Source organism: Macrotis lagotis, chromosome 8 (assembly GCF_037893015.1).
Source record: "Macrotis lagotis isolate mMagLag1 chromosome 8, bilby.v1.9.chrom.fasta, whole genome shotgun sequence".
Lineage (NCBI taxonomy): Eukaryota > Metazoa > Chordata > Mammalia > Peramelemorphia > Peramelidae > Macrotis > Macrotis lagotis.
The window spans coordinates 26,839,885-26,864,272 of NC_133665.1; the positions used below are offsets into that span (position 1 = coordinate 26,839,885).

The following is a 24,388-nucleotide window of genomic DNA, read 5'->3' on the forward strand; positions in this document are numbered from 1 at the left end:
AATTGACTAACCCTGCACCACCAACTTCATTGTTTACCCAAATATTAACCATAGATATGGACCTACAGAGAAGACCCACAGTCTTCTCTGTTTTTTATGGACCACACCATCCTCTTCACATCTGTCAAAGATTGGGAGTGAGACTAAACCCAGGATCCATTCATATAGAACTCAATACACTAGTCGAACAATTTGAATCCTAACTCTTGCTGAAACCCTAACTAGACCCTGAAACCTAAATAACCTTCCCTCTTACCTTAGTCCAAACTCATCTAAGCATCACTTTTACCCAAGCCCTACACCTATCATTATCACAAACCTTAAACTTTGCTCTCATCTTAAACCTAGCCCTTACTCCAGTTTCTTAAACCTGAGTTCTAACTAGAACAATAGCCCATGATTTTAAAATCATATTTGACCCTCAAACAAGAGTATGCTGGTAAATGTTTTATAAACTTGTTCTTAAAAAAAATGTCCATTGGTACACACTGTAAAGTTTAATTTTCTGGTTAGCATTTTTTCCATCATTTTCTTAAGTCAAACAATCAACAAAACAATAAATCAAACCCTGATTTGTAACATTTCTGTGGTGTAAATTCTCACACAGAAAATTTAACAGTCTGGCTCTTGGCCCTGTGACTTAACCCTTTCCTCACCAATAGAAGGCACAAGCAAAGACTAGACACTGAGCATTCAGATTCAACAATAATTGATTAAGTTGTTGTAATTTGCAGCAGCTAGGTACTAGAGATACAAAGTCAACAAACAAACAAACAAAAAGATCTTTGACCTCAGAGAGTTATTTAGAATTATCAAGCATAGCATCAAAGCTAAACTGAATCCTAAAAATAGTCATTCATTGTGCAGATCTTAACTCCAACTGCCCTTTTAGGCTAACTCCTACCCTAACCTTTCCTGTCACCTAGTTCCCTAATCGTAAATATACATTATATGGTTCATATATAGATAATATATAACATAGCAGAAAGTACTTTGAACTCAGAGCCAGAAGAGCCAGTTTCAAATCCAAAATTTTATTAGTTCTGTGATCCAGGGCAAGGTCATTTAATGCAAGCCTCAATTTCTTCAACTGTAAAATGGGCTTGATTGTTGTGAAAAATTCTATGTGAACCTAAATATGCAAGACAAAAGTGAACCACCATTCTTGAGCTACTAGACCATGTCCAACCTTCAAAACACTCCAATACTCATTCATACTCACACACTCTCCACAAAAAGCCAGCCCCCAAAGGGCTCATTCACTTTATCTGGTCCCTCTGCTAAGACCCTATTTTCTTCTGATTTTTACTACTGTAACTAAATCTCAGGAGGTGCAGATAACTGAGACTACAAGAGCCCCATTCCCGTACTGGCCCAACCCCTGAGCTCACGCTTCCCGGCAGAGCCCTCCCTGGACTCTGGTCAGCCAAGTTATGTGTGTCTCCTGCCTGAAAGGATCCACCAGCCAGGAGCAGTTGGGCCCTGGGGATCTTTTGGGGGAGTAGGGTAGGGATTGATGAGTTGGAGATGGAGGGCTGTCCTCACAGGATGGGAATTTCTACTCCCTTGAAAAACCCACACCTGGAGAGTGGACATCTTTCCCTATACACTGTTTTTTAGGGTTTTTTGCAAGGCAATGGGGTTAAGTGACTTGCCCAATGTCACACAGCTAGGTAATTGTTATTAAGTGTCTGAGGCTAGATATGAACTCAGGTACTCCTGATTCTAGGGCTGGTGCTCTATTCACTGCACCATCTAGCTGCCCCTCAAGTGGACATCTTTCCACTAGCCTCTGCTATATTCCTTATCCCAGAATGCAGGGGACAAGAGCTGAAAATAAGGCGAAGACCAATAAAGAGAAATGCATTATCATCTTTCAACTGCGACCCCCCAAACTGTGTAGAGCAGGTAGTTGCTATCTGTTTCCAAGATATCCAGTGAGTCAAAACTGCTAAATAATAGCCTTCTCAGCTTTCTTCCCTCCTCCCTTACCCCCTCCCATCCCCACCCCAGTGTTGCCTTTCCAACAAAAGAATTTTTTTCTACCTTTCCCTTACCAAACCAACCTGTTTTCTCTCGACTGAGGGTATTCCAGGAAAGAAAGGGTTCTGGGAAGCCATTCCTGCTGAGGTATCAATACCTACAGGCCTTTGTGTACTTCATCCTCTCAGCAAAATTTGCACTCTCCCAAGGGACAAGGTTTTAACCTGTCAAAAGAGAAACTAATGGTAGACTTTTAGGTTTTGTGACCAGGAAGCCAATGTAGGAGCTATTGGGGAATTGGGGGGAGGAAGGAAACTGGCAGTTCTGTCCCCATCCCATCACACTCTATTGGGAATCTCAATCTCTATGTAAATGTCAGGCTGCCCTAGTTCCTAGGCATGGGAGACCAGCACAGTGCTCATTCATGGGACTCTGAAAAGTAAAGAGCCCAAGACATCTTGGAGACAGATGATGGGACTCAGGGAACTAGAGTGGTCTGAAGGTGGATTTCTACCTGTGTTTCCACCAAACACCTAAGGGAGAGGTCCCATCTTTCTCCTTGGAAGCTAAACCTGCCCTGTACCCTCACAAGCACACACACACACACACACACACACACACACACACACAAGCCTGGGGAAGGGAGGCAATCTTCCTGGTCCCAGGACAGCTGCATCCTGCCCCAGCATGTCCACCAGTCAGGCTCCAAACCATTGCAAGCTATATCCTGTCCCTTCCCTCTTTCTCAAGCCCTTGGCCCCCAGGGTTAGATTCTAACCCCTTCCTCAGCAACCAGTCCAACTCCCTTGAGAGTGGAGCAAGAGGGAAACAGGTACATTGGGAGGTATCAAGTTCAGATATCAAACCAAAACAGATAATAAAGGACTGGTACTAAGTGGGGGAGACTGGGGAACAAATGAAATTGAAGGATTTAACCTCAAATACCATCAAGAAACAGACTGTTCTGAGAAGGGGCTGGTCTACCCAGAAGTCAAGGGATAGATGGAACAACATTGAAGACCAGGAATTCTAAAAGGAGATGCAGATTTGCTGCAAAAATGAGGAGGCTCAGAGCAGCTAGGTGGCACAGTGGATAGAGCACCGGCCCTGGAGTCAGGAGGATCTGAGTTCAAATCCGGTCTCAGACACATAATAATTACCTAGCTGTGTGGCCTTGGGCAAGCCACTTAACCCCATTGCCTTGCAAAAAAAAAAAAATGATGAGGCTCTGATGGGTGCAGTTCCTCTCAGCAGTTCAGAGAGCTAGAACAACCCTAGGAGACCAGCTATGGACAATGCTATCGCCATCCAGAGGAAGAAAAACAAAACAAACCTTCAAAATCTGAATGAACAACTATATTCACTTTTTAAAAATTTGTCTTATGTATTTCTTTTCCACCTCAATGTTTTCTTTCTTTTCCTTTAATCTTAATCCTCATATAGACAATAACTAATCTGCAAACATGTTAAACACACACATGTGGGGGGAGGGAGGATGGAAGGAAACTATGTAACTTAAAAATATGAATATGCATGTGGATGAATGTAACATGTAATTGGAAAAATAAAATAAAATATCAATTAAAAAAAGAATAAAATAAAATGACAAGACTCTAACTCAACCTCCTCCCCTTGGCTGCCTTCTCCCATACATGCTCCACTGGCAGTGCCAAACTAGAAAGTCACTCTGCACACATAAAGTGAACCCTAATCCACTTCACCCCTACCTTAGTCTTCTACCACCTGGCCTGGAAATCTCCCCATGACCCCTCTCCATTCTAGGGTCTTCCCCAGATTTCCTTTTCAGATCAGTTCTGTTCTCAGGGATAGAAAGAATGGGAAGCTTAGTTCCTATCCTAGAATCAATCTTGTCTCCCTCATGGACCATATGCGGGGCTAAGGTCAGGTAGCCCTCTCCCAGTGCTTCCATAAATCAGAAATCTCAGAGGCAAAAGGGAGGCCAATAGTCACTGGAACAACCTAAAGCTAACATTTATAACATCCCTGCCATCACCTGAAAACCTCCCAGTAATGAGAAACTTGCTACCTACTGAAGCAGCCCATTTCAATCTTGGATCTCTCTAACTGCTGGGAAGTTTTTCCTGACATGGAGGCAAAAATCAGCCTCTGTGGGACTCATTCACCATTCCTGATTCTGACTTCTGGAGTCAAACAGAATTTGTCTGATCTGCCTAGAGTTGTCTCATCTATGCCTCCCCATCCCAAAAACTTTTTTCATGTCCAATAATCCCTTTTTCTTCAATTTTTTTTTTTTTTAGGCATTCTACCCTTTCACTAAGGAAAGACAGTCTGCTAGTGACCAGAGGGCTGAGAGAAGGGGTATGATGTGGGGCAGCTCTCCTCCTACACAGTGCTCAGTTCTGCCTAGAAAATCCAGAACTATCCCTATTCTCTCATTCATCTCAGTGCAGTAACCAGACTCACCTGTCTGAAATGTCTAATTCTTTCTATCACCTGGCTTTCTTCCTTGCATCAATCGACAATTACTTATAAAATGCCTATTTTAGTGGCTACACAAAATCAAAAGACAAAACTCATTTTCAGATTTTAAGGAATTTGTCTCCTGTCAGGGGAAATTACCAATACACAAAGAGGTATACATATTTAAAGTAAATTCAAAATAACTTCTAGGGCTTCTATTAGCTGTGACTGGGGGAGGGATGGATAAGGAAAGGCTCCATAGAGGAAGTGGCACTTGATTCTACCTTTAAAGGGAGGGAAGGAAGAGGTAGAGATGTGTAGAGAGGACATTCAAGACCTGAAAGAAAGCCTGGCAAAGGTATGTAGAATAGGTAGAATATGTAAGGAACAACAAATAAGTCAATATAGATGAAACATGGGACATAGAAGGAGAGGAAATGTATGGTTAATTAGACAAGGTAACCCAGGGCCAAACTGTGAAGGTCTTTGAATGTACAACAGAAGAGTTTTTAATCTTATCCTGGAGTTATGAGGAAACCACTGGAGTTTTCTGAACAGAAAGCACAATGGTCAAATCTGTTTTAGGAATATCCTTTTGGTAATTGTGTGGTAGACAGAGAGAGAAAAGATTTGAAACAGGGAACCCAATTAGGAGATTATTGCAGGAATGTAGGCAAGAAGTAATAAGGATCTGATATGCATTTGAATCTCTAAATGGTTCCTCATAGGAACCTCCTTATGTGGTCTGAATGTCCTCCTCTCCTTCATTTATCCTCTGCTCCTATTACTCATGTTACCTTCAACATTCTCCTCACCTGAAATGTAGTCCACTGCCCTGCCACCCTATTACCCCCCCCCAGTCCAATTTTCCATTTACAAAGAAACTAATTGACTCTGAGTATCTCTGTGCATATATTGTCCAGCATTGTTCTTCCTAGCTAGATTATGGGTCCCTAGGAGGCTGTGACTAAATTTTATTCACCTGTTTCTTTATTTCCTTTACAAAGCCTAGGCCTGGGCCTCAGATTTCATTGATATCAGACAGCTATTCTCAAACTCTTTTCAAAACAGATTTCTCAGAGAAACTTGGGAAGATTTTTATGAACAGGTGCAGAGTGAAATGCACAAAACAAAGAAAACAATTGATACAATGATTTGAATAGTGTAAAGGCTAACAACCTTGAAAAACTTAAGAATTTTTCCACATAGTGACCAGGGACAACTTCAGGCCAATGATAAAGCATGTTTCCTATCTCTTTGCAGAAAGGTGAGGGACTAGAGGTATTGAATGTGATGCACATTTTCAGACATGACCAACATTATCTTGTTTGACTATAACTAATTATTAGAAGGACTTTTGGGGATGGGGTAAGAGTTGCTGTAGGGAAAGAGAGCAGTGTTTATGATGACCCCCCTCAAAAAGAGTATCAGTGAAACATTTCTCTAAATACATAGAGATAAGGAGAAAGAAATTCAGAAAGGGATATCAACAAGAAGGGTAGTATTGATAGTACCATGTTAAATATAACAAATTCTTTACTGAGCTAAACTAAGAGATAATCAGTCATTCCCAAACATATCTTCTCTTCTTCCTGAAAAATGAAAATTTTATGTTTGTTAATATTTGTCAAACTCACATTTTTTAAAAGAAATATCTTCCTCTTAAGCCTATCTTTATATCTAAAATTCCATAATTGGACTTTTATACCTCTGGTTTCAGCATCAGTTTCTCTTTTATACCATAACTACCTTGGTAGGGGGAGCCTATTCAGCCCCTAGCCTGTCGTGTTTATCAGAAGCTTCTCTCACTGATAGATGGAGCAACAAAGCACTTGAAAGAGACAAATAAATGAGAAATTTCTCCCTCTATCCACCAAAAAAAAGAAAAACTTCAACAATTCTATCATTTTTCTCTCATCCCACCTACAGGATACTGGAGGGCTTCCCAAGCTTATCCCCACACACACACACACACATCTCCCCTTCAATCCAAGATAGAAAGGGAAGAAGAGAGGCTGGGAGCCAAGGCAGGGGTAGGGGCAGTAACCATTCTTCCAGGAAAAAGGAAGGGAGATCTCCATCCTTTTTTCTGGACAGCCCAGGACAGAAGGGCTGGGTGCCAAGGGGGAAGTGAAAGTGATGAGACCTCATAAAAAGGGAGTGGGAGTCTACACAGCCCACACACTCAGCCTCCTACTCCCACTTCCAACAGCCCGAATCTAACTCTGAGTCTCCTGAGCTCCTCTCCACGTTCCAATCCCAGATCCTGGTCTTTGTCCTCCATGGCGCTGGCTCTGATGCTGACCTTCCTAGTCCTCACTGTCTGCAATCCAGGCACTCAAGGTACTGGTTGAACAAGACAAAGTGTTTCAGCAGCCCCCTGAAGTCAAAGGAGGGACTTGGGGAGGATGGGAGAGAGGAGGGCATTGATCTTAACTGAAAGGAGGTTCCCCAAAAAGGGAGGGAACTTTCTAGATTGGCAAGGGTTATCACTCAGAGAATCTCCCAACCCTCTCATTGACTATATACTTTTGGAGCAAAGAGGAATAAGGATGCTTGGATTCAAATTCTCAGCCAGGTTGGTGTGTGACTTCTCTACCCCAATTCCTGGACTCTTGAATTTCCCCCATGCTTCAGGTAGTGACAGTGGAGCTCTTGACTGCTGTCTCAAGTACAGTCAGAAGAAAATTCCATCCTCAATCGTCCGAAGCTACAGGCGGCAAGAAATCAGTCAAGGCTGCTCCATCCCAGCCATAATGTGAGGGCACACCTGGGGAAATATCTGTGGGGAGAGGGATCAGAGGAAGAAGTTTGAGAGTCTAGACTGGGCAAATCCCTTAGACATGACTGGAGGGAGAAACTATATTTGGTGGGTGGGTGAGGAGATCATAAGCTGGGATCTGGGCTCATCTCTGTTTAATATGATCCTTACAGATTTACTCCTCGGAAAAACTCACAGGCAGATCTATGTGCTGATCCTTCAACAAAATGGGTGCAAGACCTGGTGAAGTGGCTTGACAAGCATGGGGGAACCCTTCCAAAATCCAAACCCCGGAACTGCAAAAAGGATAAGGGAACTACCAAGTCAGGCAGGAAGGGCCGAGAGACCAGGGGCTGCAAGAGGTGAAAGAGAGGGCTTCAGATGGAGGCAGAGGGGTTCAGAATGGAGGGAGGGGGTTGTATGGAGAGGAGCTGTAGTCCAGGTTCCCTTTACCTTTTTCCTCTCTATTTTTCCCTTTCCCAGGACTGAGCAGACCACAGTCTCCAAAAGACCTGCTACTGAGTGATTGGTCCCCTCCTCCCAGGCTCTGAGCCATAAAATTCTGGTCATGCCTGACTGCCTAGCTCACCCCAGAGACACCCTCTTTTTTATACTTTGATTTTCCATCTTCCCAGGGCCTCTAGGGCCTAGAACCACAGAGACACTGCAAGATTTCCCAGAGCGAGGTAGGGGGGACAAGGGATTGACCCAGCCCTTTCTGGGAAAGGTTTCCCCAGTCCCTCCCCTGGGACTTGGCTCTGGTCTCTAGGCCTATGCTGGCCCTTTCCCCTTAAGTCTACCCTGTGGGAATCAAGACTGACATGTCCTTCTCCCCTCCTTCCCCCATTGTAAATACTTTTTGTATCTAGACTCAATAAAATGTCTGAATCCCTAGCTTCTGCCGTCTCCCCTATATCTTGCGAGCGTGTTGCTATATGTGATTATAAAATACATATATATATATATATCATATATGAATGCAAGTATATACACATATGATATGAAACCAATAGGTATCTGTATGTGTAGGTATATATGTGTGTGCAAGTCTTATCTTTCTCTGCATGCACATGTGCTAAGAAAAACTCACATTTTGCCTAGAGTACATAGGGTGGGGTGATGTCAATTCAATTTGACCTAGATTAGCTGATTATTCTATACTGAATTAAGGTTGAAGCTTGAAAAAGATACAAAGTGTAAATAAGACAATAGTCCCTCTAATATGGAAACATATTTAATATGATTGTACACATATAACCTATAACAAATTATTTGCTATTTTAGGGAGGGAGAAAAATTTGGCACTCAAAATCTTGCAAAAATGAATGTTGAAAATTATCTTTACATATAATTGGGAAAAAGAAAATACAAAAAAAAGACAACTGCCACATGGAGTTTATGATCCAGTAGCAGCCTATGACATATTAATAACATATAATAATAACATAAAATGTATTGAGTGAAGCAGAAAAGTATGAGATTTGCATAAGTCAAAGTTCCAAAAGGACCAGTGGTGAAACATGCTTTCCACCTCCTAAATAGAGAGTTGAAGGACTTGGGATGCAGAATAAGACTAGTTTGTGAGGATTACTTTTATATTTGTTTCAGGAGTTTTATTTTTCTTTCTTTTCCATTAGGTGGGGGACTGAAAGGGAGAGGAGCAGAATAGAGCTGCTCCCCCACACACACACACCCCAATGGAAATAAAAAGAAAAAAACAAAGGGAGAAAAAATAAAGTGTCTTATTGCCTGTGTGGGATCAGGAAAGGCCTTGAAAAGGAGACAGCTCAGGAAGAGCTTTTAAAGGATAGGTTGGCATTCAAAAGAGCCAGGAAGATAATCCAGACATAAAAAACAATATAGGCAAAGGAATGGTAGCATGTAAGTGCAATATGACTCCCTAGGGACAAGTTCAATTTGACTGGAGCAGCAGAGTTAGTGGTGCACAAGAAAGGGCTGAAAAGATAAGTCCAAAGAATTTGGACTTTATATGACAGGCAAGAAAGAGCTACCAAAGATTTTTGACATGAAGAGACACATGACATGACCAGGTCTCCATAGAAAGAATAGATTGGATAGGGAAGAGAATGGCAGTAAGAATAACTTTCAGGTGTATAACCTATATCAGATGACTCAATGTCTTGGGGAAAGGGGGAGGGATAGAGAAAAATGTGGAATTCAAAAGCTTGCAAAAAGATGAATGTTGAAAACTACCTTTGCATGTAATTGAAAAAATAAAATAAAATGACATTTAACTCCCCAAAAACACAAATAATAAGAAATAAGAAATAAACTATCAACTGATATCACAGTAGTTTAGGCAAGGGGTAACAAGGAACTGCAATAATAATAACTCACATTTTAGTACTGTCCTACCAGGACAGTTAGTTCCCAGTTAGATGGGAAATGTAAGAATTATTAATCCCTAATCTTCACCACTACCACTATTTTACAGATGAGAAGAATAATGATCCATGAGTTTAAGTGACTTGTTCATGATGGAACAGCTTGGAGATCTAAGTGAACCCAGGCAACAGGCTATTAAGCAATGTTCTCAAAGTAAGGAAGATTTAGACTCAAATCTTGCCTAAACCCCCTGCTTCTGACCTCATTATTGAATTGAAATTTCATATTCCAAAGTTATCAGTGGTCTCTTAGTTGCCAAGTCTAATGTCTTTTTTTTCAATTCTCATCCTTCTTGATGTCTCTGCAGCTTTTGATTCTATTCATCATTTTCTCCCTCCAACACTGGCTTCTTCCGTCTCTCTGACTTCAGTCTGTCTGACTTCTGGTTCTCCTTCAGTGTGTCTGCCTTCTCCTTCTCAGTCTCCTTTTCTATATCATCATCCATTTCATATGCCACTAATACTGGTTGATCCTTAAAATTCTGTCCTGCACGCTATTCTGTTTTGCCTTTATAGTATTTCACAGGATGAATTAATCAGTTTCCAAGGATTCAATTATTTTTTTCTATGCAGATGATTCCCAGATTTACATATCTAGCCCTACAAAAACACATCAAAATATCTTTTAGCTATAGTAAATTAGTCATTCTATAATCATCTAAAACTCAACATGTCCAAAATAAAACTAATTATCTTTCCCCACAAACTCTTCTCTTTTTACAATTTTCCTATTTCTCACTCAAACTCAATCTATGCATCAAATCCACTCTCCCATCTTATTATTTTTACCTTCATATTATCTCTTCATTCACATAACCACCACCTTAGTACAGAACCTCATCACCTCCCTCCTGGACTATTATAATAGCCTTCTAATTGATCTCCCTATCTCAAATCTCTTCCCTTTCCAATTCATCATCTACTTATCTGTTAAAACAATCTTCCCAAGTGCTGCCTATGTCAATATAATCCCCCAATCAATAAATTCCAGGAGCTTCTTGTTACATCTAGGACTAAATACAAAATTCTCTCTCTGGCATTTAAAGTCCTTTTTATGTTATATTTACAAGGTTATATTTATAACCTTCCTACCTTTCTAGTATTCTTACAGTTTAGTTCATGGTATAGTTACACACTGGGCTATTTGCTATTCTACATACACATCCATCCCCTGACTCTGAGTCTGTTCAGTGACTGTCACCTTGTCATCTTCAGGGAAAAAAAGAGATATTACATCTATATACTCCTTACATATTGTTAGTCTAGGGGTTTGATTTTCAGGGTCAAGCTTTCAATCACTATTTTATTCATGGCAGAAGCAGGAATCCAAGATTTCTATCTAAAGCTTGATTTCTGTTCCTCTACAAGCCAGTTCCACATTGAGCACATGTAGAAATTAGCAAAAAAAAAAAACAAAACTCTATTTATCCAATTCCATAGCAAAAAAATAAAATAAAATAGAAGAAGATACATAGAAGAATATACACAACTAAACCTAGAAAGCTTTCCCCTCCTCACTTTCATCTCCTGTACAATCTCCAGAGCCGTTTCAATTTTAAGCCCATTCTACTTCTTGAAGGGTCCTAGATCCAGTAAATTTTATCCATATATAAACCTACCATCACAAGAGCAGTGTGCACCTCCTTCTCCTCTTTTCATTCCTGCACCTAAGACTGAACTTCTTTCCTTTTTTTCCCTTTGAAGTTCCACCAAATACCAGTTCCACATTGAACACATGTAGAATTAGCAAAAAAAATCCATTTATTCAATTCCATAGTGAAGCAAAAATCAGAGAAAGTATACACAGAAGAATACACATTACTAAACCTAAAATGCTTTCCCTTCTCACTTTTCATCTCCTTTCATCTTGTTTTAAAATTCAACTAAAGGATTTCAGAAAAGAAAGACTTAAATGAATTGATGCTGAGTGAAGTGAGCAGAATCAGGAGAATATTATACACAGTAACAGCAACACTGTATAATGTTCAGTTATGATAGACTTTTACTCTTCTAGCTGTTGACATAGCAATACAATTATCCAAGACAATTCCAAAAGATGAAACAAGGATCAGCCTTCAAGAAAAAGGGAAGGGAGAACCCCATCTTTCTCTGGACAACTGGGGACAGAAAGGGCTGGGTACCAAGGGGAAAGTGAAAGTGATGAGATCTCATAAATAGGGAATCCATAAACTCAGTCTCCTATTTCTACCTCCAACACCCAGCATCTGGCTCTCAGTCTCCTGAACTCTTCCTCCAGCTTTGCATTCCCAGATCCAAACTTGGTCCTAGTCTTCCATGGTGCTGAATCTTATGTTGACCTTCCTGGTCCTCATCATCTGCAGCCCTACATACCCAAGGAACTGAATGAACAACATAAAGCGTTTCAGTAATCCATGAAATTAAATTAGGGATCTAGGGAGGATAGAAAAGGAGGAAAGGGGGTGGCTAGATTGTGCAGTGGATAGAGCACCGGCCCTGGAGTCAGGAGTACCTGAGTTCAAATCTGGCCTCAGATACTTAATAATTACCTAGCTGTGTGATCTTGGGCAGTCACTTAACCCCATTGCCTTGCGAAAAGAAAAGAAAAGAAAAGAAAAGAAAAGAAAAGAAAAGAAAAGAAAAGAAAAGAAAAGAAAAGAAAAGAAAAGAAAAGAAAAGAAGGAAAGCATCTGTCTTAATAGAAGGGAGGTCCCTAGGAGAAAGGAAACCTTCCAAACTAACAAGGGCTATCCCTCAGAACATCTTCCAACCCTCTCACTAATTTTCTACTTCTGGAGCAGAGGGGAACAAGGATACCTGGGTCAAAGTTCTCAATGAAGTTGTGTGTTTCTCCTCACTGTAATTCCTGGACTCCTGTATTTCCCCCACCCTTCAGGCAGTGACAGTGGAGCTCTTGACTGCTGTCTCAGTAGAAGAAAATTCTATCCCAGATTGCCTAAGGCTATAGGTGACAAGAAATCCACTATGCTCTATATGGGCATAGCTGGGGAAATGATAGGGAGAGATGCCATCCACATCCACAGAAAGAATGTAGTCTGAAAGTAGATCAAAGCAGACTATTTTCAATTTTAAAAAAATTTTTTGTGTTTTATTTTTTCCTTCTATTCTCTCCTTTCATAATATGACTAATGTGGGAAAATGTTTATATTATTGTACAGGCATAACCTCTATCAGGTTGCTTGCCATCTTGGGAAGTGAGAAAAAGAGGGAGGGAGAAAAATTTGGAACTTTCAAATCTTTCAAAAATGAATGTTGGGGGTGGCTAGTTGGCACAGTGGATAAAGCACTGGCCCTGGAGTCAGGAGTACCTGGGTTCAAATCTGGCCTCAGACATTTAATAATTACCTGGCTGTGTGGCCTTGGGAAAGTCATTTAACTCCATTGTCTTGCAAAAACCTTTAAAAAATAAATGTTGAAAATTGTCTTTACATGTAGGAAAAAATAAAATATTATAAAATTCAACTTGAATCCCATGGTTAAAAGGTCTTTCCTGGTATTCCTTTTTGTACCCACCCCCCTAACACACCTAAAATCCTACAAGTACCTTTTCTCTGAAAGTTGCTTTTATTTATAGTGTATATTTTTATATGTACATAATCATTACATATTAATTCCTTCTATTAGAATGTGAGATCCTGGAGAAAAAAATATTGTTTTTGCCTTACTTCTCACTTGAAATATAGTAAATATGAAATGAATTCTTTTTTTGACTTACTGACCCAATCATCATATTATAGTAGATAGAGCAGTGAATTTGGGATCATAAAGAACTGTGTTTGAATTCTGCCTCAGATACTGACTAGCCGCATGACTCTGGACAAATCATTTATCCCCCCCTGGACCTGAATTTTATTTTCTTTCTTTCTTTCTTTTTCTTTTTGAGGCTGGTCCAGGGTCACATGGCTAGTGTATCTGAGATCAAATTTGAACTCAAGTCCTCCTGACTCCAGGACCAGTGTTAATTGTCCCTTGGTTTTCTTATTTGTAAAATCTGGGGCTTGGATTCAATGACTTCTAGGGTCCTCCTAGTTCTAAACTTATATATCTCCAAGACCAGCATCCTGGCTACTATACCATTCTAGTATGGTAGGCCTGAGAATAGAGAAAGGAGGATGTATATAAAAACCTTTTACTAAAGTAGAAATGATAGGACCTAGTAACTGATTATAATGTGAGAGGAAGAGGAGTTGAAAGAAATAAAAGTTAATCCCACAGTTTCAAACATGGGAGATTGGGTGATTACTGATGCAACTAACTGTAGCCTTCTCCATATCCATGCCTCAAGTCTGTATCTTTATTGGTAGCTTCCCAAGTGCTAAATATGTCTGTGTCCAGTTCTGTCTGTGCCAAGCTTTCCAAGATGCTCCAGTTGAGGATTTTCTTACTGATCCACCTTTGCCATTAGCCCAGGTATCCATAGGTGGTCTTTAGGAATGAGCTCACCAAGGAAGGAGGTTTCCTTCCTCTATTTATACCCACTCCTGCACTATTCTTAGGATAAAAGCTTCCCCAAAAGTTGCTCTTGAGTTGGACTAGCTTATAAATCTATATGTGGTTCAAGGGAAGAAAGGGTCTACATGGAATTAGGGAAGGTTTTATGAAGCAAGTGGCATGGGAGATAGACTTAAAAGAAAAAGGGAAAACAGAGGTTGACAAGAACTCCAGGTCACAGTGTCAGCTTTCACCTTACACAATTCAACAGATTGTGGAGCAATAAAAAGAACTAAATTTGGAATCAGAAGAACAGAGGTCTTTGACTCTCTAAACCTCAGTTTTTTCACCCAAATAGAACTAATGACATTTTGCTGCCTACCTAGGAGGGATATTGGAAGGACCAAATGAAACAATCTCCAAAAATAGAGTTTTATAAATAATTGAACAAGTCATAAATGTCTGCTATTAATATCACATTGATGTGAAATCAGAAATGGTCATGTAAAATGATGGACAACGAATGGACAATCTGAATGTCCATTGCTTCATTGGTATTCATCCAATATCAAGAAATCTACAGGAAAGTCCCTAGAACCCTGGGTCAAATTTATAGGAAGATATGGATAAGATTTATATAACATGATAAAGCATGGGTAAGTTATGATCTTCACCAGTAGATTGAGTACCCACAAAAATTACATAATATTTATCAAAATATTGAGTTGTTATTCCTTAAACAGTTCAATCTCGGGGCACGATCCCATTGTCTTTCATGATTTCTCTCTTCATTTATTTCTCCAGGATCATCACACATTATTTTCCTTCATAAACAGATTAAACCATTTACCCAGAGGTAATAGTTAACTAAGTTAACATCAAAAGAATCTGAACACAGGAATATCTAATGTACTTTCCACCAGAGCTATAACTAAGGTAGCACACCTAGGACTTTTCCCCAGGGCACAAAAAATTTCAACAAATATGCTTTGTCAGGTCCCATTCCCACTCCCATTCAACTAAACTTTCCTTAATTACTTTGTGTAGTGATTTCATATTTGACCCATGGCCCAAAATCCCAAAATCCCAAGGCCAAAATTAGAGAAATTCTCAAGATCACTCTTTGGCTCAAATCTCTGCCAAAAACTTGCTCTAGAAATAGCAATATCTGATTTACTTTGCACATACCCAGGCCCTCTCCATTAAGAATATCAAAATTTTCACTCTAGTCAACAAATAGGTAAGATAGTTCTCCTTCCCTCTCCAGTGACTGCCATCTCTTCCTAGACACTATCCTGTTGGATAGTCCTACAGATTTATAAAGCTAGACTGTGAGTAAAGCTCCTCCCTAAAGTGAAAAGCATCTTTTCCCCAACAAAAGGGAAAGATATTTCAGGTCACTAGAGAATTGGCTTATACTTTCTGGTGATAGGCAGCTAGGTGGCTTAGTGGATAGAGTTCTGGACCTGAAACCAGAAAGTTCTGAGTTCAAATCCAACTTCAAATGCTTACTAGCTATATCACCCTGGGCAAGTCACTTAACCCTATTTGCCTCAGGTTCCTCATCTGTAAAATAAACCAGAGAAGGAAATGACAAACCACTCTGGCATCTTTGCCCAGAAAACCTCATGGACAATTATATCCATTACAAAAATTAGACATAACTGAATGAAACAACAATCCAATCCAACATTCTGCTAACTACCCCTTCCCCCAAAGGACTTATAAGGCATTCCAGAATGATGGTACACCCTAAGGTTGAAAACTCTCTAAAAAGGGATTTTGCATTTGAGATTTTTAGAGTCAAACCTGAATAGTAGGAGTAGATTGTGTGGTCCAGGTTTGTTCCTCTAAGACATGGCTCTTCTCTCTTCATCTCTGAGGTCAAGTGATTATTTCTTTTCTTTAAGAAAATCAGGTTCAATGAAATAGGGGCAGAGCCAAGATGGCAACAAGAAGGGATCCAGTCTTAGGCACTCTCTGATAAAACTTGAAACTAAGTACTCTAACTAAACTTTCGAGAGACAGAACCCACAAAGGGACCCAGTGAGGCAGTTCTCCTACTCAAGGTAACCTGGAAAAGAGCAGAAAGGCTCTACTCCCCAGGGTTGGAGGGGCGGCCTGCAAGAGGGGTGGCCCACCACAGCGAAAGAACTTCAGCCTCCCGGAGGCAGCCCCAGGGCACTGGGAGCTCCAGCTCACAGCAGCAGGGGAGTCTCCTGAGCTGCACCCCAGGGAGCACCAGACACAAAGTGGGGGAACAGCAGGGGACCTCTGCCAGAGCAAGCACTTGGAGCCCAGCCCTCAGGGCACACAGCCAGCAGCTTGGTCTTTTGGCAGCCCAGATCCAGAAACAGAAGCAGGCAGAGCTGGTAAGCAGGAGCCTCCAGGGCATGAGCCCATTGAGCTGAGGGAGAGGGGAGTGAAGAGAGACTGTGGAGCTCTGTCCTCTGCCTATGGAACAGGACTCTGGGGCTCTGACCACATTCAGATCCTGATCACAGTCTAGGCCCCCCCCATAGAACAGCAAGGCCCCCCCACCTCAGCCCCGTGGCAGAGGGGGGGCGCTTATGGTCATTCACAGACCAGGAGGGAGGACAGAACCTCACACACTGAGACCCTTGTGGGAGTGTCCCAAAAGATCAGGAAGCACCCCAAAAACAGGCTTAGGCTGGGAAAAAGAGCAAGCAGAGAGACAAAAGGAAGACTACTGAGAAATATTTTGCAAATGAGCCCAAGAAGGATCAAAATACTCAGTCTGAAGATGAGGAAGCACAAGCTCTTGCATCTAAAGACTCCAAGAAAAACAGAAATTGGGTTCAGGCTATGACAGAGCTCAAAAAAGACTTTGAAAATCAAATGAGGGAGTTGGAAGAAAAACTGGGAAAAGAAAGGAGAGAGATGCAGGAAAAACATGAAAATGAAGTCAGCACCTTAGTCAAGGAAATCCAAAAAAATGCTGAAGAAAATAGCATGCTAGCCAGCTTAGGTCAAATGGATAAAACAATTCAAAAAGTTATTAAGGAGAAGAATGCTTTAAAAAGCAAAATTGGCCAGATGGAAAAAGAGATAAGAAAACCCTCTGAGGAGAACAAATCCTTCAGACAAAGAATAGAATTAGGGAAATTGATGAATTTACCAGAAATCAGGAATCAATATTTCAAAACCAAAAAAATGAAAAATTAGAAGAAAATGTGAAATATCTCATTGAAAAAACAACTGATATGGAAAACAGACTTAGGAAAGATAATTTAAAAATTATTGGAATACCTGAAAGTCATGATCAGGAAAAGAGCCTTGACATCATTTTCAAAGAATTACTACAGGAAAATTGCACTGATATTCTAGAAGCAGAGGGCAAAATAGAAATGGAGAGAATCCACAGATCCCCCCGAGAAAGAGATCCCAAAAAAACCAACCCCTAGGAATATTATAGCCAAGTTCCAGAACTCCCAAGTCAAAGAGAAAATATTGCAAGAAGCCAGAAGAACACAGTTCAAATATGGTGGAGCTGCAGTCAGGATCACACAGGACTTAGCAGCAACTACATTGGAAGCTTGTAGGGCTTGGAATACAATATATGGGAAGGCAAAAGAGCTTAGAATGCAGCCAAGAATGAACTACCCAGCAAGGCTGAATGTCCTCTTCCAGGGAAAAAGATGAACTTTCAATGAACCAGGGGAATTTCAAATGTTCCTTTTGGAATGGCCAGAGCTGAACAGAAGGTTTGATCTTCAGATACAGGACTCAGGGGAAGCATGGAAATTGGAGGAGAGGGGGAAAATATGAGGGACTTAATGAGGATGAACTACATGTATTCCTGTATAGCAAAATGACACTGATAATACTCACATGAACCTTCTCAGTTAATAGAGCAGGTAGAGGGAGCTTTTATAGTTGAAACACAGGAGAAAGCTGAATTTGAAGATAAAATACGGTGTAAAAATGGAGTCAATAGAAAAAAAGGGGAATTTAATGGGAGAAAGAAAAAGGAGAGGGGGCATAGGCCAAGATATTTCACATAATAAGATTTTTTTATCACAATGAGCTATTGCAATGATATGGAAGGGGGGAGGCAAGGGGGAATGAGGGAAGGTAGCTAGGAGAGGAAACAGCATATATACTTCATGGGGTATAGACATCTGGAGTAAGAAGGAAGGGGGGGAGCAGGGGAAAGGGGTGGGGATGTGAATAAAGGAGGAGAGGATGGACCATGGGGGGGGAGGGGAAGTGGTCAGATATAACGCAATTTCTTTTTTACTTCTTGCAAGGAGCTGGGATTGGATGGCCTGCCCAGGACCATAGGGCCAGGTGGATTCTGGGCCTAAGGGGTGGTATGGGGGCTCAGGGCTTCTTGGCCCCAGGACCAGGGATCTGTCTGCTGCGCCACTCAGCGACCCTACAGCAGAGTCAGAGTGAAAGGAGAGAGAAAATAGAGTACATGGTAGTGGAGAAATAAGAAAGGAGGGAGTTGCGATCAGCAATGGCAATGGTGGAAAAATATGGAAATAACTTTTGTGATGGACTTATCATAAAGAATGTGATCCACTCACCACAGAGTTGATGGTGTTGGAACAAAGACTAAAACACATTTTTTGTTATTATTTGGGGGAGGGTGCAGGGCAAGTGGGGCTGGGTGGCCTGCTTGGGGCCACATAGCAGGGTGATCATTGGGTGTCTGGGGCCGGATTCGGACCCAGGTGCTCCTGGCTCTGTCTGCCACCCAGCCACCCCTACTATTATTACTATTTTATTTTATTTTGGTTCTTTTTTTTTTCTTCTTTTTGGTTTTTGCAGGGCAGTGGGAATTGGGTGGCTTGCATGTCACACGGCTGGGTGATTGTTGGGTTTACGAGGCTGGATGTGGACTCGGGTGCTCGTGGCTCCAGGGCTGGTGCTTCATCCATTGCGCCACCTGGCCATACCTACAATTATTACTATTATTTTTTTAATTTTAATTTTTTTCTCTCCCCTTTACTTTTTTCGCCCAAGCAAGTCTATATTCATGGGTGGGAGGGGTATTTTGTTTACTCGTAAACAAGAATATTTTATTGATGTAAAAAAATGTTGTACAAAATGAGAATAAAAAATAAATTTTAAAAAAAAGAAAAAGAAAACATGAAAGAAAAAGAAAAAAACAAAAAAAAACAAAAGCTGAGGAGAGAGACAGAAGTTAAGATGAAGCAATCCAAAGTAGTGGGATATAAAAGGAGGCTGGCCTGGGCACTATCCTTAAACAAAGATTCTGGGAAGAGCCTTCCAACCTTCAATTTGAAGAAGAAGCCAAAAGGGCAGAGGACATATTTCTGATATGTGATTGCTATGATCTTCCATAATAAAGAGGTTTCTGGCAAAAAAAAAAAAAGAAAGAAAGAAAATCAGGTTTACTGAGCCCTATGCATTCCACATGACTGGCAAAAATGTCAAGTATCAAGTTATTACAGATTTTTCAGGCCTTAATGCTAGGATGGGAGCAAAGGCTCAAATGGTTTTGAGGCAGGTATATTCTGATTGATTTGTTAGTGATTTCATGGGCAAGCCTGTCAAAACATGAAAAACAATCAAAACAATTTTAGCACACATATAAGTGATGCTGAGATCTTAACTTATTAATTAATGCAAACAAGAAAGCGACTACTTTCAGCTTTTGATCTGCACTCTTTTTATGTGTCTCAATGACTTGTAGATTTATTTTGAAAGCCCTTTTAAAAATAGAAAGAATGAAAAATCTAAATATTCTAGACATTCCAAAAAATTTAATCATGTGTACTCAGAATTTTATGAATATTTTACCCCAAAGGATCAATTTCACTTAAATTTGGCTTTCTTAGAACAAGATTTTAATTGTAAAGCTGAAATTCTCTTTATGGTATTCACAAATTTTATTGTGATTTTTGTGATTTTTTTTATTTTATTTTACTTTTTTAATTCTCATTTTGGACAAATGGGTTTTTTTACATTAATAACAAAAAGGAAGGAGATGGAAGGGAATAGGGTAAGCATGTTGATTGTATGGTACATTAAACTATGGTTACCAAGTTTTATTTCAGTGTCCATGTTGCACTTTCTATGAATTTTCTATGAAATTTCTATGAATTTCTATGAATTTTCTCATTTTGTGCATACTCCTTAGATTTTTTTTTAGTTTTTGTTAATAGTTAAGTGACTTGCCCAAGGTCACACAGTTAGGTAATTATTAAGTGTCTGAGACCAGATTTGAACTCAGGTCATCTTGACTCCTGGGCTGGTGCTCTATCTACTGTGCCACCTAGCTGCCCCTACTCCTTAGATTTTTGTAATTCCAAGTGGAGATTATAAATGAACTGAAATTGTTTGCTAGAAAAGATATTGCTGCATATATCAATATGCATTTTATATCCAATTGCTAATCCAATAATTAAGACTTTCTCATCTTATTAGGGCATTGTGTACTAGAATTTTATTTAAATAGATTTTAATTGTTTCTTCATTTCTTTTACTTGTGACCCCCAAATTATCTGAAGTCTTCTCCTTTCCCAACTATACTTTCTTAGATCAGTCTCCACTTGGGCTCAAATAAATCAGAAATAAAATCCTCTACAACATCCTTTGAGCCAGCCATTGGTATGCCAGGTAACCTTTCAATTGCATATTCTCATGCTTCTTAAGTTGTTGCTTTATTCAAAGAGTACAAAGTTTAAGTCTCAAAACAGAAGTAATAGATAACATCTAGCTCCCTACTAATTGCCAACCTGGAATCCCTGAAAAGAAGGAAGCATTCCTAATATCTTCAGTTATAATTTCACCTGTTCAAAAAGGAAAAATCAGGAAGCTATCTCTGGATTTGCCATATCCTCATCTCAAGCTGTACCCAGACTTCAGGGACCCCCTTCATCCCACCTCCAACCTTACTGAGGCTTCAGTCAGGTATGCAGAAAGAACATTCTTAAATAAATCTCATTTGGACATTTAAGTATTAGGAAAAATTTTCTCCTTTTCCTTATCCAAGGCTGGATGCTGAGTTACCACATAATAATTTTTCAGTTGCAAAGATCTTTAATGCCAAATTGGGAACTGAAATTGATAAGAAAACAGATCAGGTTTCCTAGTTTTAAAACTCCTAGAATTCACTGAGAGAATACTTATTCATACTTATTTACATTGAATATCCCTAATTTGGAAGGTGAAGGGGGTGGAAGTGGAATATACTTAAAGTTAGAACTGAAGAAAGAAATCAAAAAAGGTACAAAGTCCCAGGATGTTGGGCAACACAAGTCATGGGAGAGATGGAGGGAGGAAGGAACCAGGCAGGAAGAGGAAATTCTAAGCATTGTGTATTAAGTGAGTAAGCTTATTGTTGTCTTACCTTCCTTCAATCCTGATATCCTTTCAAGCTCTTGCCTACTGAGGCCCATATAATAAACTAATAAATAAACAACACTGATGTTATGACCCCCACTACTGAACATTCCCAATCTGAAAAAGTTAAGGCCCAGAGATGTTAAGAAATTATATAAAATAAGTTAAGGAAATGATCTTCCTTCATTGAGTTTATTCTACTTATAACCAATCACATTTCCTTCCCCTAATTCACCATAAAATCCTATTGAGTTTCCTCCCTCTATTCTCACCCCTTCACATACACGCAGAGAGAGAGAGAGAGAGAGAGAGAGAGAGAGAGAGAGAGACCTTATAGGAGTCATTGCATTTAGAGATGAAAGAAGAAAAGACAGATCTTGTTAGGGGGGATAAATAAATGTTCAAGGCTTCAGATTAGGCATTCTCTTCTCTTCTTTCTGGAAATAGGAAATGGGAGAGGGGATGAGGGGAGGATTGAAAGTTTAGGGTCAGCCAGTGTAATATAGTGGAAAACAGAATGTCCTTGGAATGCTGCTCATATTTATTAGTTGCATGACCTTGGACAAAAGCACTTTCCCACTCTGAGCCTAAATTTTCTCATCTGTTAAAGAGACTTACCTAACAGGTTTGTCCTGAGAAAACCCTGGAAGCCCCATATAAATGTAAGTTATTACTGACAGGTAAATGAAGATAAGTGGGGAGAGTTCAGGAGCAGCCCACCTATTCATTGTCCAACTTTTCATCCCCAAGAGGGGATGAGATTTCTCCCCCATTCTTTCCCCCCTTTACACCCTCTCCCTCAGCCCCTACCCTAGTCAGAAGGAGGGAAAGGATAAATATACCGTTATCTCTAATGCAACCCAGTGGCGTGCAAGAAATTTTTTTTTCCTAAATGTGATGAGGTTTTTTTATTTTCAATGACAGAAAAATCTGCTTTCCCTGACCCATGATAAACCAAGTCAATCAACGTTCCAGTTAAGTCTCAAAGCCACTGGACCTAGGCTGGACCACAATTTCTAAACGCAGGAGGGCGCGATTTTCAAAGTTTGAGAAGACCCACAAGTAGAGCCTAGGTCTCTCGGGTTCACCACCTGAAAGTCCTTCCCATTATCCCCCTTACCTCAGTCCCTCCTCCTGCGGCCACCGCTGGGTCCGTAGGTATCTTGTCTTTCTACCCTCGGGAGTAGATCACAACTACACCCCCCCCACACACACACACACACAAGTCCCTTGGGAAACGGAGGTGGGGGTGGGGGGTGGGAAGGAGGTGGAAAGAGCAAAAGGCTGCATTCCAAGAATCGGGACTTTTCCAAGGCTTAGACTGAGTCACTCACCCGGCCGGTAATTTTCTCTCTGTTCCGTCAATTCCCATCCTCTTTCCCCAGGCTCCGGAGTCCGTAGATTATTCTTCAAGAACTGAATAGTTAGTTCTGGTGTGTTTATGTATAGTGACCTTACAACTAGAAATCCCCCTCAATTACGTTTCCCAATACCCTCTTTTTCCCTTGAAGGGGTAATTGTTGTTCAGTCATATCCTACTCTTCGTGAGCCTATCTGGGATTTTCTTGGCAAACATACTGGAGTGAATTACCATTTCCTTCTCCAACTCATTTTACAGATGGGGAAACTGAGGCAAACAGTTTAAGTGACTTACCCAAGATCAGACAACTAATAAATGTTTGAGGCTGCGTTTAAACTCAGGTCTTCCTGACCCCAGATCCAGCACTCTATCCAATGTGTCACCTAGCTTCCCCTTAAGGAGGGTGGGGCACCTTTACTCTAAATCTCAAGATACCCCCTGGTATCCTACAAGAGATGAGGGTTCAGTAAAAATTCATTGCAGGAAGGTTCTGGGGCTGTATACATTCACCCACACAAATACATAATCAGACACAAACACACAGTCACGTGCCTCTATTGACTGTTATCAATGGAGCAGTCAACTTGGCCCTCTGGATACACTTATCAACACGCATAGGTTCAAAATATCAGGAAACTCCTACAGTCACATAGCTCCCAATATGATGAGACATACACATCCTCACTTCCCCACACACATTCATGTAGAAAAAACCCAGGAATCAGCCTCCTTTTGAAATGAAAAACTCTTAGTGCTCATGATTCAAAGTTCTGTCTATTCTGGGTCCCAGGAAGCACTCATTATACCTTCACAGCTTGAAGCAGAGTGACTACTTAAAGTAGTAACCTGAGGGTGACACTCCCCTCCCCACAAAAAGTCATTCAAAATCAGTGGAAAGTGTCCAGAAGCTCCATGGTAGACACTAGAGTTTCAAGGCAGCTAAGTGGGGTTTGCTCCCTATATTCCCTCAGCTACCCAACCATTGTCTAATCCAAGAAATAGCTTCCCTTCTGATAAATATTATTTTTCCAAAGAACTCAATGTACCCAAATAAGTGATAGTAACACAATGCTGGTCCATAGTAAGTATTTAACAAATAAATATTTCTTGCCTTGCCTTGTCTTTTTAGCCTGGGTGAGGTCCTCTTGAGCAATGTTGAAAATATTTTAAGATTACTAGAAAGCCAATAACAATATATCCATGCATTGGAATAGGTATTGGGGATGCAAAAATAAAAATAAAATAATCCCTGTTCTTAAGGACCTAACATTCTATAGCAAGGGACAACATAAGAATTTACAAAATAAAAAGAGGCTAAACTGAGAGACAGAAGGTGCTGGTAGCTAGGAGAATCAGAAAAGACTTCCAATAATAATAATAGCTAGCATATATATATTCATATATTCAATAATAGTTAATATTGATATATTTAATAATAGGTTTTTAATAATAACATTCATATAGTATGTTTAAAAGTGGTAAAAGTGCTTTATACATGTTGTCCCTTTTGATCCTCACAAAAAATAGATACTGAGATGAAGATAGATTAGATAACCTACCCAGTATCACCAAGTAAATGACTAGGGCAGGATTCTCAGTAAGGTTTTACTAATCCAAGTCCAGCACTCTCCCCAAGGTGGTGTTTTGAATAGAGTTGAAGGAAATAAA

At 40.3% G+C, this 24,388-nt stretch overlaps 1 protein-coding gene and 1 long non-coding RNA gene across 4 annotated transcripts in view; one reads left to right on the forward strand and one right to left on the reverse strand.

Moving 5' to 3' along the window:
• LOC141495351 (uncharacterized) overlaps positions 1-24,033 on the reverse strand; it is a 66,660-nt gene extending 42,627 nt beyond the window's left edge. For 2 of the 3 annotated variants that reach the window (XR_012470745.1, XR_012470747.1), the window contains exons 1-2: positions 22,695-24,033; positions 2,067-2,207 (exon numbers count right to left, since the gene is read on the reverse strand). This is a non-coding gene — a long non-coding RNA (uncharacterized LOC141495351). The remainder of the gene's footprint in view (positions 1-2,066; positions 2,208-22,694) is intronic. The other variant, XR_012470746.1, reaches the window with a different exon arrangement.
• CCL21 (C-C motif chemokine ligand 21) lies at positions 6,587-8,076 on the forward strand. Its single transcript, XM_074196557.1, has 4 exons — positions 6,587-6,768; positions 7,063-7,183; positions 7,360-7,548; positions 7,670-8,076. The coding sequence occupies exons 1-4, from the start codon at positions 6,708-6,710 to the stop codon at positions 7,710-7,712; spliced, it is 414 nt and encodes a 137-aa protein (XP_074052658.1). The 5' UTR covers positions 6,587-6,707; the 3' UTR covers positions 7,713-8,076.
• Positions 24,034-24,388: the final 355 nt, after the last annotated feature.